Consider the following 13,003-nt stretch of genomic DNA (forward strand, 5'->3'; position numbering starts at 1 on the left):
GGTCATCCCCTTCCTCCTAAAACCTTTGGCACTTTGTTTAGAACTCGTTTCCAAATTCAGGTTTGCCTGAATAAAACAGGAGTGGCCAGGCTTCAGAATGGTCAGATTGTCTCTGAGCACATTCTCATCCTGGGAATTTGTTTTCACTAAACTTAAAATGATTTTACCAAAAAGTCCCTTCCAGGTTTCAGCCTTTTCTCCATTACAGCAGCTGAATTGAAAATGTCATTTTGTCAAAGAGTTGTGAGTCAAAAACCCTTCCTGATCGCCTACAAGCCAGAGATCTACCAGTAGATCCCTATCTACTTTCTGCCCATCCAAACCTAAAAATATATAGAGCAAGTATAAAAAAATAAAAAAATTTAACACTACATTTTAGGGAATAATCTTAATAGTACAACCTTTCTAACAAATAGATCAGGGGTTTTCTAATTCAGACATGCAGAACCTGAAGTCAGGAACTCAGTGGAAACAATGGTCTTCCCTAGCCTGTTGGACGTTCATCAAAAAGGGACTCAACAGTCTGAAGTCCTGACAGAAAGCAGCCTAAAGATGGTGGCATCACAATCTACTATAGTGACATCATACCTGTTGTCATAGTGACTAAATATTAGGCCTTAGCATGGATACGGCTTGGATACCAAGACAACAAATAATGATCCTATCGCACACCAAAAGCATAGGTCCAGATGGTTCAGGAGACAGAAAACTGTCTTTTCTGAATTGTCCCCTTTGCTAGATCATTTCACTGCTTCGTCTCTGTAAGGTTATGCAATCTAATTAAGGTTGCTTTTCCACCCTATTCCTGACACAGGTTTTGTGCCTTTAACAACTTTACAATGGGCAGAAGTGCAGCAGGTAATGTTTCTCCTACAGAGCTGCGAAGACGAGGAAAACTGCAGCTGATGTATCTCTGACAGCTTTTGAAGGCACATACGTACCATCTCTCAGAAAACAGAAAGGTGGCAAATGTAAATTAGAGCAACACCAGACTACTGGAGATCCAGTGAGCTGGCGGGGAGGGATCTGATGCAAATCTGAGCTTATACTTAGAGAGGCGGTTTGTAGGAGAATGGAAACAGAAGGAATGGTGTTCACAATGTACCTGTAACATTTGCTTAAGATTGCCCTCCACCTTGAGAACGGTGGACCTAAACCAATCCATCCAATCATCTCAAGAAGCAATAACACTTATATCCTTCTATCAGAGTTAGGGAGCCTGTGGCCCTCCAGATGTTGTTGGACTCCAGTTCCCATCAACCCCAGTCAGCATTACCAATGGTCAGGAATGATGGGTGTTGTAGTTTAGCAACATCTGGAGACCCACAGGCTCCCCATCCCTGCTCTGTTGCAGGGGGTGGGTAGGGAAGGACAGAAGTGCTCAGTAAATTGGGTAACAGCATTCCTTTAATAGAAATCTCTAAATCTGTACTGATTTTTAGATAGATAATAGATAGATAATATCTTTATTGTCATTGCCCCCTTCGGGGACAACAAAATTACTTGACTGCTCCATAAAAACACTAATTAAACAATACAGTATAATACAGCAAGGGAGACTAGATGACTTTCAAAGTCCGGGCTTCCCATTCAGGGCCGAGATCGCTCTGGAGAAGAAGCTGTTCTTAAGACGGCTCGTTCTTGTCTTCATCGTCCTGTATCTCCATCCCGATGGCAAGAGCTCGAAGAGACAGTGACCAGGATGTGATGGATCTTTTACTATGTCCAGTGCCTTCCTATGGCACCTTGTGGCATAAATCTGCTCTAAGGTGGAAAGTGGGCAGCCAACAATGCTCTCCGCTGCCTTAACAACCCTGCACAACCCCATCCTGTCCTGGGTAGTACAGCTTCCGTACCACACACATAAGCCATAAGTGAGCACGCTCTCAATGGCACAGTGATAGAAGGCAAGCAGCAGTTTCTGCGGAAGATGGTTTTTCCTTAGTATTCTCAAAAAATACAGTCTCTGCTGCGCCTTCTTCACAAGCCCCCTTGTGTTGACACTCCAGGACAGATCCTCTTGTAATTCAATGCCCAAAAATCTGAACGTTGTTACCCTCTCCACACAGACCCCATCAATCAAAAGTGGCTGGATGTTGCTCTTCTGTCTCCTGAAGTCCACCACAAGCTCCTTTGTCTTCCTTGTATTTATGAGCAAATTGTTAGCTCTGCACCACTCTATCAGCCACTCTGTACTTTCGATTAAAATAATGTTGATACCCACTTCCTGCACGATTTCTGTCATATTTTATATCAGCTTTTCCATAGATTTTTTCTATATTCCTTTTACGAGTTTCCCTTTTTCATCAAATGTCACAACACAAGTGCTCTAAAATATGGATTCCTGATGAAAAACACCCGCTGTAAACCAGAAATATTCAAATCAGGTTTATTACATGGCGACATATAAGTCCTGTGGATTTCAAGATGACTTTATGCTTTCCCTCACACAAGATGCCAGATTGAAACTTACTGTGGCAAATGCTCTGCCTACTCGAACAACTCCAAAATCGTTGGGATCCAGGTGCTTGTTGCCATACAGGTAAAACCCAGTGGTGGCTGCTGCTGCAGTGGCCAACGATGCGAGTTTTAAAGCCCTTCTGGCCATGGCAGCAAACACTGAGGAGAAATAAAGCAAGAGTCATGACTCGATGGGGTAGATGTGAGAGAGATTCTCAAATGAGTTGGCAGAATGAGAATTACAAGAGAAATGGAGGGTGCATGGGCCTGGCTATGGGGACTGGGAATCCCAGACATTCCCATTACAATGTCAAATTTTCCTTTGTGTGCAGAAGGAACCAGGTTAAAGACCTTGCATCTCCAGTTAAAGTGATTTCATGTAGCAGATCTCCGCTTGAGACCTTGGAGAGTCACTACAAATCAAAGGAAGCAGTTCTGTGTTTGATGAATCAATGATCTCAGGCTCAGTCAGTACAAGACAAGCTCCTCTGTTCATATCTAGGCTAAACTTTACAGCAAAGTCTTTCTTAACTATAGCAACCACCAAGTAAGTTAGCCAGGATGGTCACAGAATCTTCCATTTTAGGTTTGCACTCAGTAGGTGGGGACCTTCAAAACCATATTTTTCTTTAACGAATAACATTTTGATTCCTATTGCTTTCCTTTTATAGTAGCTGTTGAGGCCTAGTTCTTTTTGGCAGCAATTGCTTTTAAAGAAATCCACCTTCCTTTTCAGCTCTTTCCCCCACCTCCTTCCTTTTATTATTTTTTAAGAACCTGTGCCTGAAAACTCCATCTGCTACCATTGTTTATTCTCACCTGAAGCCATATTGTGCCATTTGTGTCATCACGACTATTGCCATCTCCACTAATTGCAACACCTACCACAGGATGGCGGCTTCGGGGGGAGGGTGCAGAGTGGCAGCTGAGCTTTTAAGCAACAAAGACACCTGGTTTTGTGCTAATTTCTCTTTGCAATAAAAATGGAGTTATTAAAAATATATAAGGTGAAAACAACAGTTAGAATAAATTGCTTTGGAAATTTTCCACAAGGCATCGGTGTGCTTCTCGCATGTAAACGAGCGACTATGACATCCCTGGAGGGAATCGTAAATGTATGTATGTTTTTAACACCCCGATTCTCAACAGCAGAAATCCTACTGAAGCTTTGCTATTGCAAAAGATGTGAGAAGCAGAGTGCCAGTGTAAGTTCATTTCATTATTAAGACTGTTGGTGTCAATTAGTGACTTTGTGCGCTAGAAGTTTTCTGCTAGGTGTTTAGGATTGTTCCAGTCCTTGTTTCCACAGACTCACATATGATGCTATGTAGCACCTGCAGCAAAACACTTTTAGAAAGCAGGTCCAATGTTGTTGAGTCATAAGAACATAAAATGAGCCTGCTGGATCCTGCCAGTGGCCCATCTATTCCAGCATCCTGTTATCACAGTCATCAGCCAGGTGCCCTTGGAGGGCCTGCAAGCTGGACATGTGCACAGCTGTACTCTGCCCACCTGCAACTCCCAGCAACCGGTCTTCAGAGACACACTGTGGTGTGTAGTTGTTGACAGCTGTGTCCTCCATGCATTTGTCCAATCCTTTTTTTAAACCATCCACATTGGTGGTCCTTTAATTTCCAGTAGAAAGGCAAGGAAAGACAAATAGCAAGGGGCTCCTATAAATCTAGCATAGATGTTTCAATTGCAGTCACAATGATGCAGCCTATCTCTACCATTTAAATCATGTAATTGTAGGAAGCGAGAATAACAGAGATCCATCCTTCAACGATATCAGCATGATCAAAATCCTTACCATTTAAATGTGTTCGCTAAGGGCACCCAACAGGCCTCAGCTACAAGTAAGGCATTTAGCACTGCTGTTCCCATGCTGTGGAACACTCTTCCAGCAAAAGGTACACAGGTATCCTCGCTTTTGACTTTCAGGGGTCTCTTGAAGATCTTTCTGTGCTGACTGGCCTTTGCAGCTGTTTAACCAGTCACTTTAATTATTATTTGCAATGTTTTTTAATGGTGTTTTATGTTTTATTGTTGCACAACGCCCTGATATTTTCTGATATGGCTGTATAGAAATACTTTTTAAAGTAAAAACGCAAATATTGGGGAGGAGAATTGGGCCAACTTTTGTTAATAAAAAAGGCCAAAAGTTTTCAAAAAGGGCATAGAGACATCAACACAGGCTTTCCATATACACTTTTCAACTGGCTGGATGCCCAAGTGGCAAGCCCATCTAAAGGCACACAAGAAGAACTTTGTGCCTCATTTCATCTAACAAAGGGGTGGCTAACCTGTGGTCCACCAGGTGTTGAATTACAATTCCCATAATCTCTGGGCATTGGATACACTATGCTAGGAATGTTGGTTAAGAGATATAGTCAACAAAATACATACCTACTCAGAAATAAGTTTCATTGAGTTCAGTGGGGCTTACTTCCAGGTAAGTGGGCACAGGACTGCAACCTAAATGTGTTCATCCTTAAGGAAGACCAACATTTTCCAGTTAAGCAAACAGCACTCACTAAATTGGCCTCTGCCTTCAGTGCAAAACTTTATTTTTCCCAAAGATGGGTCTGTGAGATCCTTCCGACGGAGACACTATGGGAGGAGCATGGCCAGCACTACCTGAAGCTGTTGACAAATCACCCGATCTTGCTTCCCCCAACCTATAAGCAATGAATGAACGGCCGAGTTCTTACGTAAAGCGAGCCGGGGACTGGATACGGTAGTAAAAAGGGGACACGAAGATAAAGCGGGGCTGAGAGCACCTTTGGGAAAAACTAAAAGGTCAGGACACGGTGCTACTGGGAAGATCGACACACTGAAATGAGCGTTGAAAGAAGCCGGCCCCATAAGTGGGGCTAGGGAGGAATGCAGCGCATAGGTGAAGTGGAAACATTTGATACGGAAGGACCCTAAATTTACTTTCGTGACTGAGCTACGGGGACGTGCGGGGGAGGTCCCATTTCGGCCCCTTCGAACCCCCTGCTGTCTTCTCATTCATTACTCGACGTTCTAGATTCCACAAAGGTTTGTCCCTCCGCCGGAATGCTCCAAAGGGAACCCTCTGCCCGCCCCGTCCCTGTACCCCTGATCTGGCCGTCCAGCCACAGCCAACAAGGACAGCGCCGCTCTCCACACTTACCGGCTTTCTGGGCACAGGAACGCTTTTATTCGGCGGAATCCAAGGTTCCTCCCCTCTCTTCCCCACCCCCTGCTTCCCGCACGTAGTACAGGCTTTCCCCTGCCGGGGATGCTGGGACTTGTAGTTTTCTCGCGGATGCCAAAGCCTCGGGATCTGTAGGGGCGCCTGGGCTCCGAAAAACTACAAGGCCGGAGCCACCGGGCGAGCTCATTGAAAGGGAAGAGGGGGGGGGGTGAAGCGCCGGCGCATTTTGCTGTCAGCCGGAGAGGCCGCCTTCGCTGACACCTGTTTGTAGGTCAGCCTTTTACATGTGTTCACCTGTATCAGCAACAAAGCTGGTAGTTTTGCAATAGGCAGGCATGTGCGCTGTGAAAGCTAGTGGGGAAAACAGGACAAACCGCTCCTGCTTTCAAGACAAGCCTGGCAAATCTGGAGATAGTCTGTACTTGTTTAAACTCATGTGTAAACTATTCATTCTACCTATTATATAATTTTGTTTCTCATTTTTAAAGTTTTATCTAATTGTTATCTCTGTTGTGTATACATATAGAATGAAATAATGATTTAAAAACTATTTTTTTAAACCCCATCACCCACTCCTGTTTTAAAAGCACAATTTCCCAATCCTCATGGTCCTCAAGGCAGTCGCCATCCTAAACAATTATTGCATATCAATGTTGCCTAGGTTTGAGGTGGTTTTTGCTGTCTTCTAAAATATCCAGTTGCATAAACTGAAAGCAGTGCCTTAGACTGTGTTGTGTTTACATCAGAGGCTACTTCTGAGTAAACGCATTGAGGACTGTACTGCTACCCGCCTGCCCCGCCTCGGGCCACCAGTATATCATAGTAATTTGTTAATATACTAGTATAGTATTTGGTGGAAGCCAGTCTGATAATTCGCTTGAAGGGTGGGGTAGAAAACCTATAATAGATACATTAAGTTGGGTGCAACAGAGTAGTGTTTTAATTTGTAGGAAGCCACCCAGAGTGGCCAGGGTAACCCAGTCAGATGGGCGGCATATAAAAAAGTAGTTGTTGTTGGTTTGGTGTTCTACGTTATTGTTTGCACTGATGCATCCCTATTTAGGTTACTCACAATGCAGGGGAATACAACCAACTGGGTGGCAAAATTAAAACCAGATTTGCACTGACGGTATCATATATTTGTTGTTGGCATCCATCTGTCTCAGGAAGCAATGGAGGCGTGCACCTTAGGAGGTGAAAGACAGTTTAGTATTAAAGTATTAATTTATACAAACCTTCACTGGAAATCTTTTTCTACAGATCCCAGATGCTCACATCTGAATCTTTGGCCAGGGCCAATAACAAAGAACCATAACATAGGTATTCTACTATTCTGCTACACTGGTAACCCTCAGTGAGGCCCTAAGTGAGGTCAGAATGAGACAATGTTTTTAAAATTTCCCTAAGAGGCTGCCAATAGTCAAGGAGGGGGTCATCATCAGCCTTATGCTTGTGCTGACCTCCTCAAGGATTGTACTAGGAACAAGGACCCAGATGCGGGTAGGAAGGCCAGAATAGAAGATAGCAGAAACTCCAATGGGTTCTATGTGGAGCTAACTTCAGGCACTAGGCCTCTTGGCAGAAAAACTCTGCATCACAAAGATGTCTGCAAACGTGGCATGAAGGCTTACAACATTAACCCCACTTTATGTGGGGTTAATCCCTTGCAGACAATCACAGTGCCTGAAGACAGACAGGTTGTGTATCCACAGCAATGACCAGCAAAGGAATAACCCTGTCTGGGGGCAGTTGGAGGATAGATGGCAGCTAACAGATTGAGGTTGAATCCTGACAAGACAGAAGTACTGTTTTGGGGGGACAGGAGGCAGGCAAGTGTGGAGGACTCCCTGGTCCTGAATGGGGTAACAGGTGCGCAGCCTGGGAGTCATTTTGGACTCACAGCTGTCCATGGAGGCGCAGGTCAATTCTGTGTCCAGGGCAGCTGTTTTCCAGCTCCATCTGGTACGCAAGCTGAGACCCTACCTCCCCCCAGACTGTCTCGCCAGAGTGGTGCACGCTCTAGTTATCTCTCGCTTGGATTACTCCAATGCGCTCTATGTGAGGCTACCTTTGAACGTGACCCGGAAACTACAACTAATCCAGAATGCGGCAGCTAGACTGGTGACTTGGAGCAGCCTCTGAGACCACATAACACCGGTCTTGAAATAACTACATTGGCTCCCAGTACATTTCTGAGCACAATTCAAAGTGTTGGTGCTGACCTTTAAAGCCCTAAACGGCCTTGGTCCAGTATATGTGAAGGAGCATCTCCACCCTCATCGTTCTGCCCAGACACTGAGGTCCAGCTCCGAGGGCCTTCTGGCAGTTCCCTCACTGCGAGAAGTGAGGTTACAAGGAACCAGGCAGAGGGCCTTCTTGGTAGTGGCACCCGCCCTGTGGAACACCCTCCCACCAGATGTCAAAGAGAAAAACAACTACCAGACTTTTAGAAGACATCTGAAGGCAGCCCTGTTTAAGGAAGCTTTTAATGTTTAACAGACCACTGTATTTTAATATTTTGTTGGAAGCTACCCAGAGTGGCTGGGGAAACCCAGCCAGATGGGCGGGTTATAAATAATAATAAATAATAATAATAATAATAATAATAATAATAATAATAATAATAACCACCACCACCACCGGGAGGAGTGCAGACAGAAGAAATGCCATAGTGTACCTGCAGCAGCAAAACAGGACACCTTCATCTGCCCCACCTGTAATAAAACATGTCTCTGCCATATCTTTCTGTACAGCCACAGCAGGCACTGTAACTCTCCAATGGTTCGACTTTACCCCCAAAGGTGCACACTTCCACTGTCGCCCAAGACAGATGGATGACAACAAGAGGGGATTTGAGTGACAAGCTACCCTTGCTGAATTTCCCTCTCATGCAAAATTATTAAAAGGTGCAAGAGGGGCTGGCCTCCTTTGTATTGGGCTAATTTACTGCCCATTAAACGTCAAATGCAACCGAGCCCTAGAGAAAGGTAGATAAGGGTGGCTTCATTGTATCTGCAAAACACTTTACACAGTGGCAGACGTAGGACTTAGACCTCCAAGATGCAGCACTCTGCCCATCAGCTCACTTTGGCAAAAATGCTGTTTTGTGCCATGTTTGCTTCCCTTTCCCATATAATAGGCAAAACCTCCAGTAGTTCCTCCCATACCCCAGCTCACATTCAATATCTTTATCAAGAATCAAAATCCTCCATAAAATGGATCTCCCTGCCCCCCCCCCCCGCAAACATCTCTCCACTGCCACCACTGACAATAATCAAGGATAAATGTGCTCATTAGGAACAATGGAAGTGTTGATGACAAGGGAAAACATTTGCAGGTGTGAGGGATGTAGCTTCCTGTACAGCTGGCTTTTAACTCGGGCCTCCCTACCACCAGAAAGGAGAATAATGACGAACATCACCATTTCCAGGAAGATGGAGCTGATTTCTTTTCTAAAGCTGTGCTAGAATAATTATGATGATGCTAAACAGATTTTTTTTTTAAAAAAGTTTAAAATACATTTTCTAGGAGAATCAAGAAAGAGAACAGAGCATCTTTTACTGAGCCATAGCATTGTCAATATAGATATGCTCTTTCTGGGACACCAATAAGCTTGTTTTGCACTTCCCTGACTTGGTTGGAAGTTTCGGGGGCAGACTTTCTACATGGCCAGTTTCCTAGGGAGAAGAGAGCACTGGAGGCTTACAGAGATTTTGAAATTTGGGGGGAGAATGTAGCCACCAGGATCCCTTCAGCACCCCTTGTTACCAGCCACAGAGGCAATGCCATCAGTGGTTCAGTGGAGACGGGATGATGCCCAGCTCTGTTTCTCTGAAACATCCAAATCAGGAGAGGCCATGCAGGAGACCTGTCCAACAGTTCCTTTCAGCCTCCAGCCAAGCAGATAGGGAGGAATGTCCAGTAAATAGTAGCCACCAATGTTCATGTGCCTTGCAGGCTGCTGACCCCTGTGGCATTCCGATTTAATGTAAATCCTTAAGTTACTCCCACAATATCTAATAATAATAATAATAATAATTTTATTTATACCCCACACTCCCCAGCCAAGACTGGGCTGAGGGCGGCTAACACCAGGTATAAAAACAACTGATTAAAATACAACTTAAAAACAAGATTAAAATGCAACATTAAAATGCAGCCTCATTTCAATAGAAACTCAAATCAAAAACTTTTTGGGGGATGAAAACGTCAAGTCTTCACCAAGGCCAACCATCCAGACTGGTCCTACATGGGCCAGAAAAAAGCCAGGGAAGTCCCCAAACAGGAGTTCCATCACAGAAGGAGAAAGGAAAAAGGAAAGAGGGGGAGGGGATCAAGTTGATTCCAAGCCAACTCTGTCTTACAGGCCCTGCGGAAAGAAATCCTGCAGGGCCCTGGTCTCATGAGACAGAGCATTCCACCAGGCAGGAGCCAGTGTTGAAAAGGCCTTGGCTCTGGTTGAGGCTAATCTGACTTCCTTAGGGCCTGGGACCTCTAGGTTGTTGCTACAACTATAAGTACATTAATTGGCCAGTTGTTCAACATTAGGACTTTTGTATACATAGCAGTTGTGTAAATGTGACGTTTTACCATATTGTGTTGCTACAGCAGCCTGAAAACTTATCATTTCCCACTAAGCTGGGATAATCATAACAGGAGCACTAATGTTGGAATGTTGGAATATATAACTCATGCAACCTGGGCAAGGGTCTGTCTTACTTTTGCACATTTAACCATACTGAGTCTGTCAAAACTAATTCTGAATGAAGTTCTCTAGAAGTCCCATTTACTTTTCATTTTTCATTGTTCTTCCCACCCATACACAATGTTGCGATGTTACACTGAGCATTTGATGGTTTTAATGGCTTACTCTGTTGCTTAGGATTTGTTTCACTGATGTAATCACTTTTAATTCCAGTGCTCTGCTATCTGTCGAAACAGATGTTGAACATGATTTGCCTTGACTTCCAACCTACTTTTTCTTTTAATCACTGGATCACAAGTCTTGTCCGAAAGGGAAATATGTGTCTATATCTGCCTTCTATCTGCATTTGTTCTCTTGATTCAAAATAATCTGCTTCTTGTGGCTCTTAACTAAATAATCAAAATCTGAGGCTGCGACAAAGGAAGAATACCCCAATTGTATAATACCATGTGCCCCAGAACACGAGGTAATTCTATAATCAAAGCCAAACTATTCTATTATTAGAATGTGCACCTACTTAGAGTGATTGGATTTCCTCTTTGTGTGACGGTGCCTGAAGAAATAGCTCAGGGTTTTTTTTAAAGTACAAAAATATTCAGAGATTATCCAAAACTGCCAAGGAAGAATGCTTTTATCTTCTTGATAAACAAATAACCAATTTCAAATATCCTGCATAAGCTCACAGCTTGCTCACGCATTACCCACAAAGCACTAAAGACCAATTGATTCAATCAACAGAAGAAAGTGGAGAAAGATTGTCCTGAGAAAGAAAATGATAAACGATTATCTACCAAAATAAAAAATTCCTTCCAGTAGCACCTTAAAGACCAACTAAGTTAGTTCTTGGTATGAGCTTTCGTGTGCATGCACACTTCTTCAGATACACTGAAATAGAAGTTGCCAGATCCTTCTATATAGTGAGAAGGTGGGGAGGGGTGTTACTCAGAAGGATGGTGGGAATGGGAGATAGGCAGATAGCTGGGAGAGCCTGTTGACGACTCTTAACGACTGTAATAGGTCTTACAGGAAAAGGCAAGGGGTGGGAAGGTGAGAAGTGGTTTAGTTATGTATAGTGAGATAAGAATCCAATGTCTTTGTTAAGCCCAGGTCTTTTCATGGTTTTAAGTTTGGTAATGAGTTGTAATTCAGCAGCTTCTCTTTCCAGTCTATTTCTGAAATTCCTTTGTAGTAAAACAGCTACTTTGAGATCTTGTATAGAATGCCCTGGGAGATTGAAGTGTTCTCCTACTGGTTTCTCTGTTCTGTGATTCTTGATGTCAGATTTATGTCCGTTTATTCTTTGGCGTAAGGTTTGGCCTGTTTGTCCAATATAGAGAGCTGAAGGACACTGTTGGCATTTGATGGCATACACAATGTTAGACGATGAGCAATTAAATAGTCCCAAGATGGTATGTGTGATGTTGTTGGGGCCAGTAATGGTGTTGTCCGGGTGTATGTGGCAGCAAAGTTGGCATCTGGGTTTATTGCAGGCTCTGGTGCCAGTGTCTGTGTTAAGTCTGGTTGTAGTATTATTGTGGGTTAGGAGTTGTTTAAGATTGGGTGGCTGTCTGTAGGCAATGAAAGGTCTTCCTCCCAGAGCTTGAGAAAGAGAACTGTCATTGTCCAGGAGAGGTTGTAGATCTCTGATGATGCGTTGTACTGTTTTAACTTGGGAGCTGTATGTGATGACTAGAGGTGTTCTGTTATTTTCTTTTTTGGGTCTGTCTTGCAGCAAGTTCTCTCTGGGTATCAGTCTGGCTCTGTTGATCTGTTGTCTAACTTCATCTGCTGGGTATTTTAGTTCTGAGAAGGTTTGCTGTAGATCCCTTAGGTGAGAGTCTCTGTCTGTAGAATTGGAACAGATGCGGCTGTAACGTAGTGCCTGGCTATATACAATGGACTGTTTGGTATGTTTGGGATGGTAGCTAGAGGCATGTAGATATGTTTGTCGGTCAGTTGGTTTGCGGTATAAGGTGGTGTCTATGCGCCCATCCTGTATTTTTATAGTAGTGTCCAAAAAATGTTTATTTTATCTACCACTTCATGATGCAAGTAAAGGACTACACGCCTGCATACAAAAAAAACCCACTCCTCGTGTCTTCTCTTTTTGCTCATTTTTTATGCAAAAATCACCTTTACTTCCCAAGGGGAAGTATTCAACCATGCAATCCCACTGGCAGCCTCAAGGAGTGCAGTCCAGGGAAACTTTTACTACCAGGTGTTTTGCCTGCTGTTTATGACTACTTTTGTTGTGTTTGTAGTTATGTAATTTTTAATATATTTGTAAGCTGCTTTGAGCACAGTTTTGACTTTCGAAAGGTGACATACAAATAAAATGATTTGTTGGTTGGAAGTAACTTTTTGCATTGTATATAATCATAGAATTGCAGAATTGTAGAGCTGGAAGGGACCCCAAGGGTCATCTAGTCCAACCCCCTGCAATGCACGAATCTCAGCTAAAGCATCCATGACAAGTGGCCATCCAACCTCTACTTAAAAACCTCCAAGGAAGAAGGGTCCACAACCTCCCGAGGGAGACCGTTCCACTGTCGAACAGCTCTTACGGTCAGAAAGTTCTTCCTGATATTTCTATTTTTCCAGACATGTGATGCCATTAAATATTCACAGGAGGCAAATCAATGACAGCATGAACATCA

General features: G+C 43.6%; 1 protein-coding gene across 3 annotated transcripts in view; it reads right to left on the minus strand.

Moving 5' to 3' along the window:
* Nucleotides 1-6,039, minus strand: part of ADCK1 (aarF domain containing kinase 1) — a 106,125-nt gene extending 100,086 nt beyond the window's left edge. Inside the window, exons 1-2 of one of the 3 annotated variants that reach the window (XM_083502419.1) lie at nucleotides 5,618-6,039; nucleotides 2,474-2,619 (exon numbers count right to left, since the gene is read on the minus strand). In XM_083502419.1, the coding sequence (XP_083358545.1) occupies nucleotides 2,474-2,608 (135 nt within the window). In that variant the 5' untranslated portion in view covers nucleotides 2,609-2,619; nucleotides 5,618-6,039. Of the gene's footprint in view, nucleotides 1-2,473; nucleotides 2,620-4,866; nucleotides 4,957-5,617 lie in introns of those variants that run through there. The other 2 variants (XM_083502417.1, XM_083502418.1) reach the window with 2 other exon arrangements.
* Between the last annotated feature and the right edge of the window lie 6,964 nt (nucleotides 6,040-13,003).

Source organism: Podarcis liolepis (genome assembly GCF_965112155.1).
Source record: "Podarcis liolepis genome assembly, chromosome: 1".
Lineage (NCBI taxonomy): Eukaryota > Metazoa > Chordata > Lepidosauria > Squamata > Lacertidae > Podarcis > Podarcis liolepis.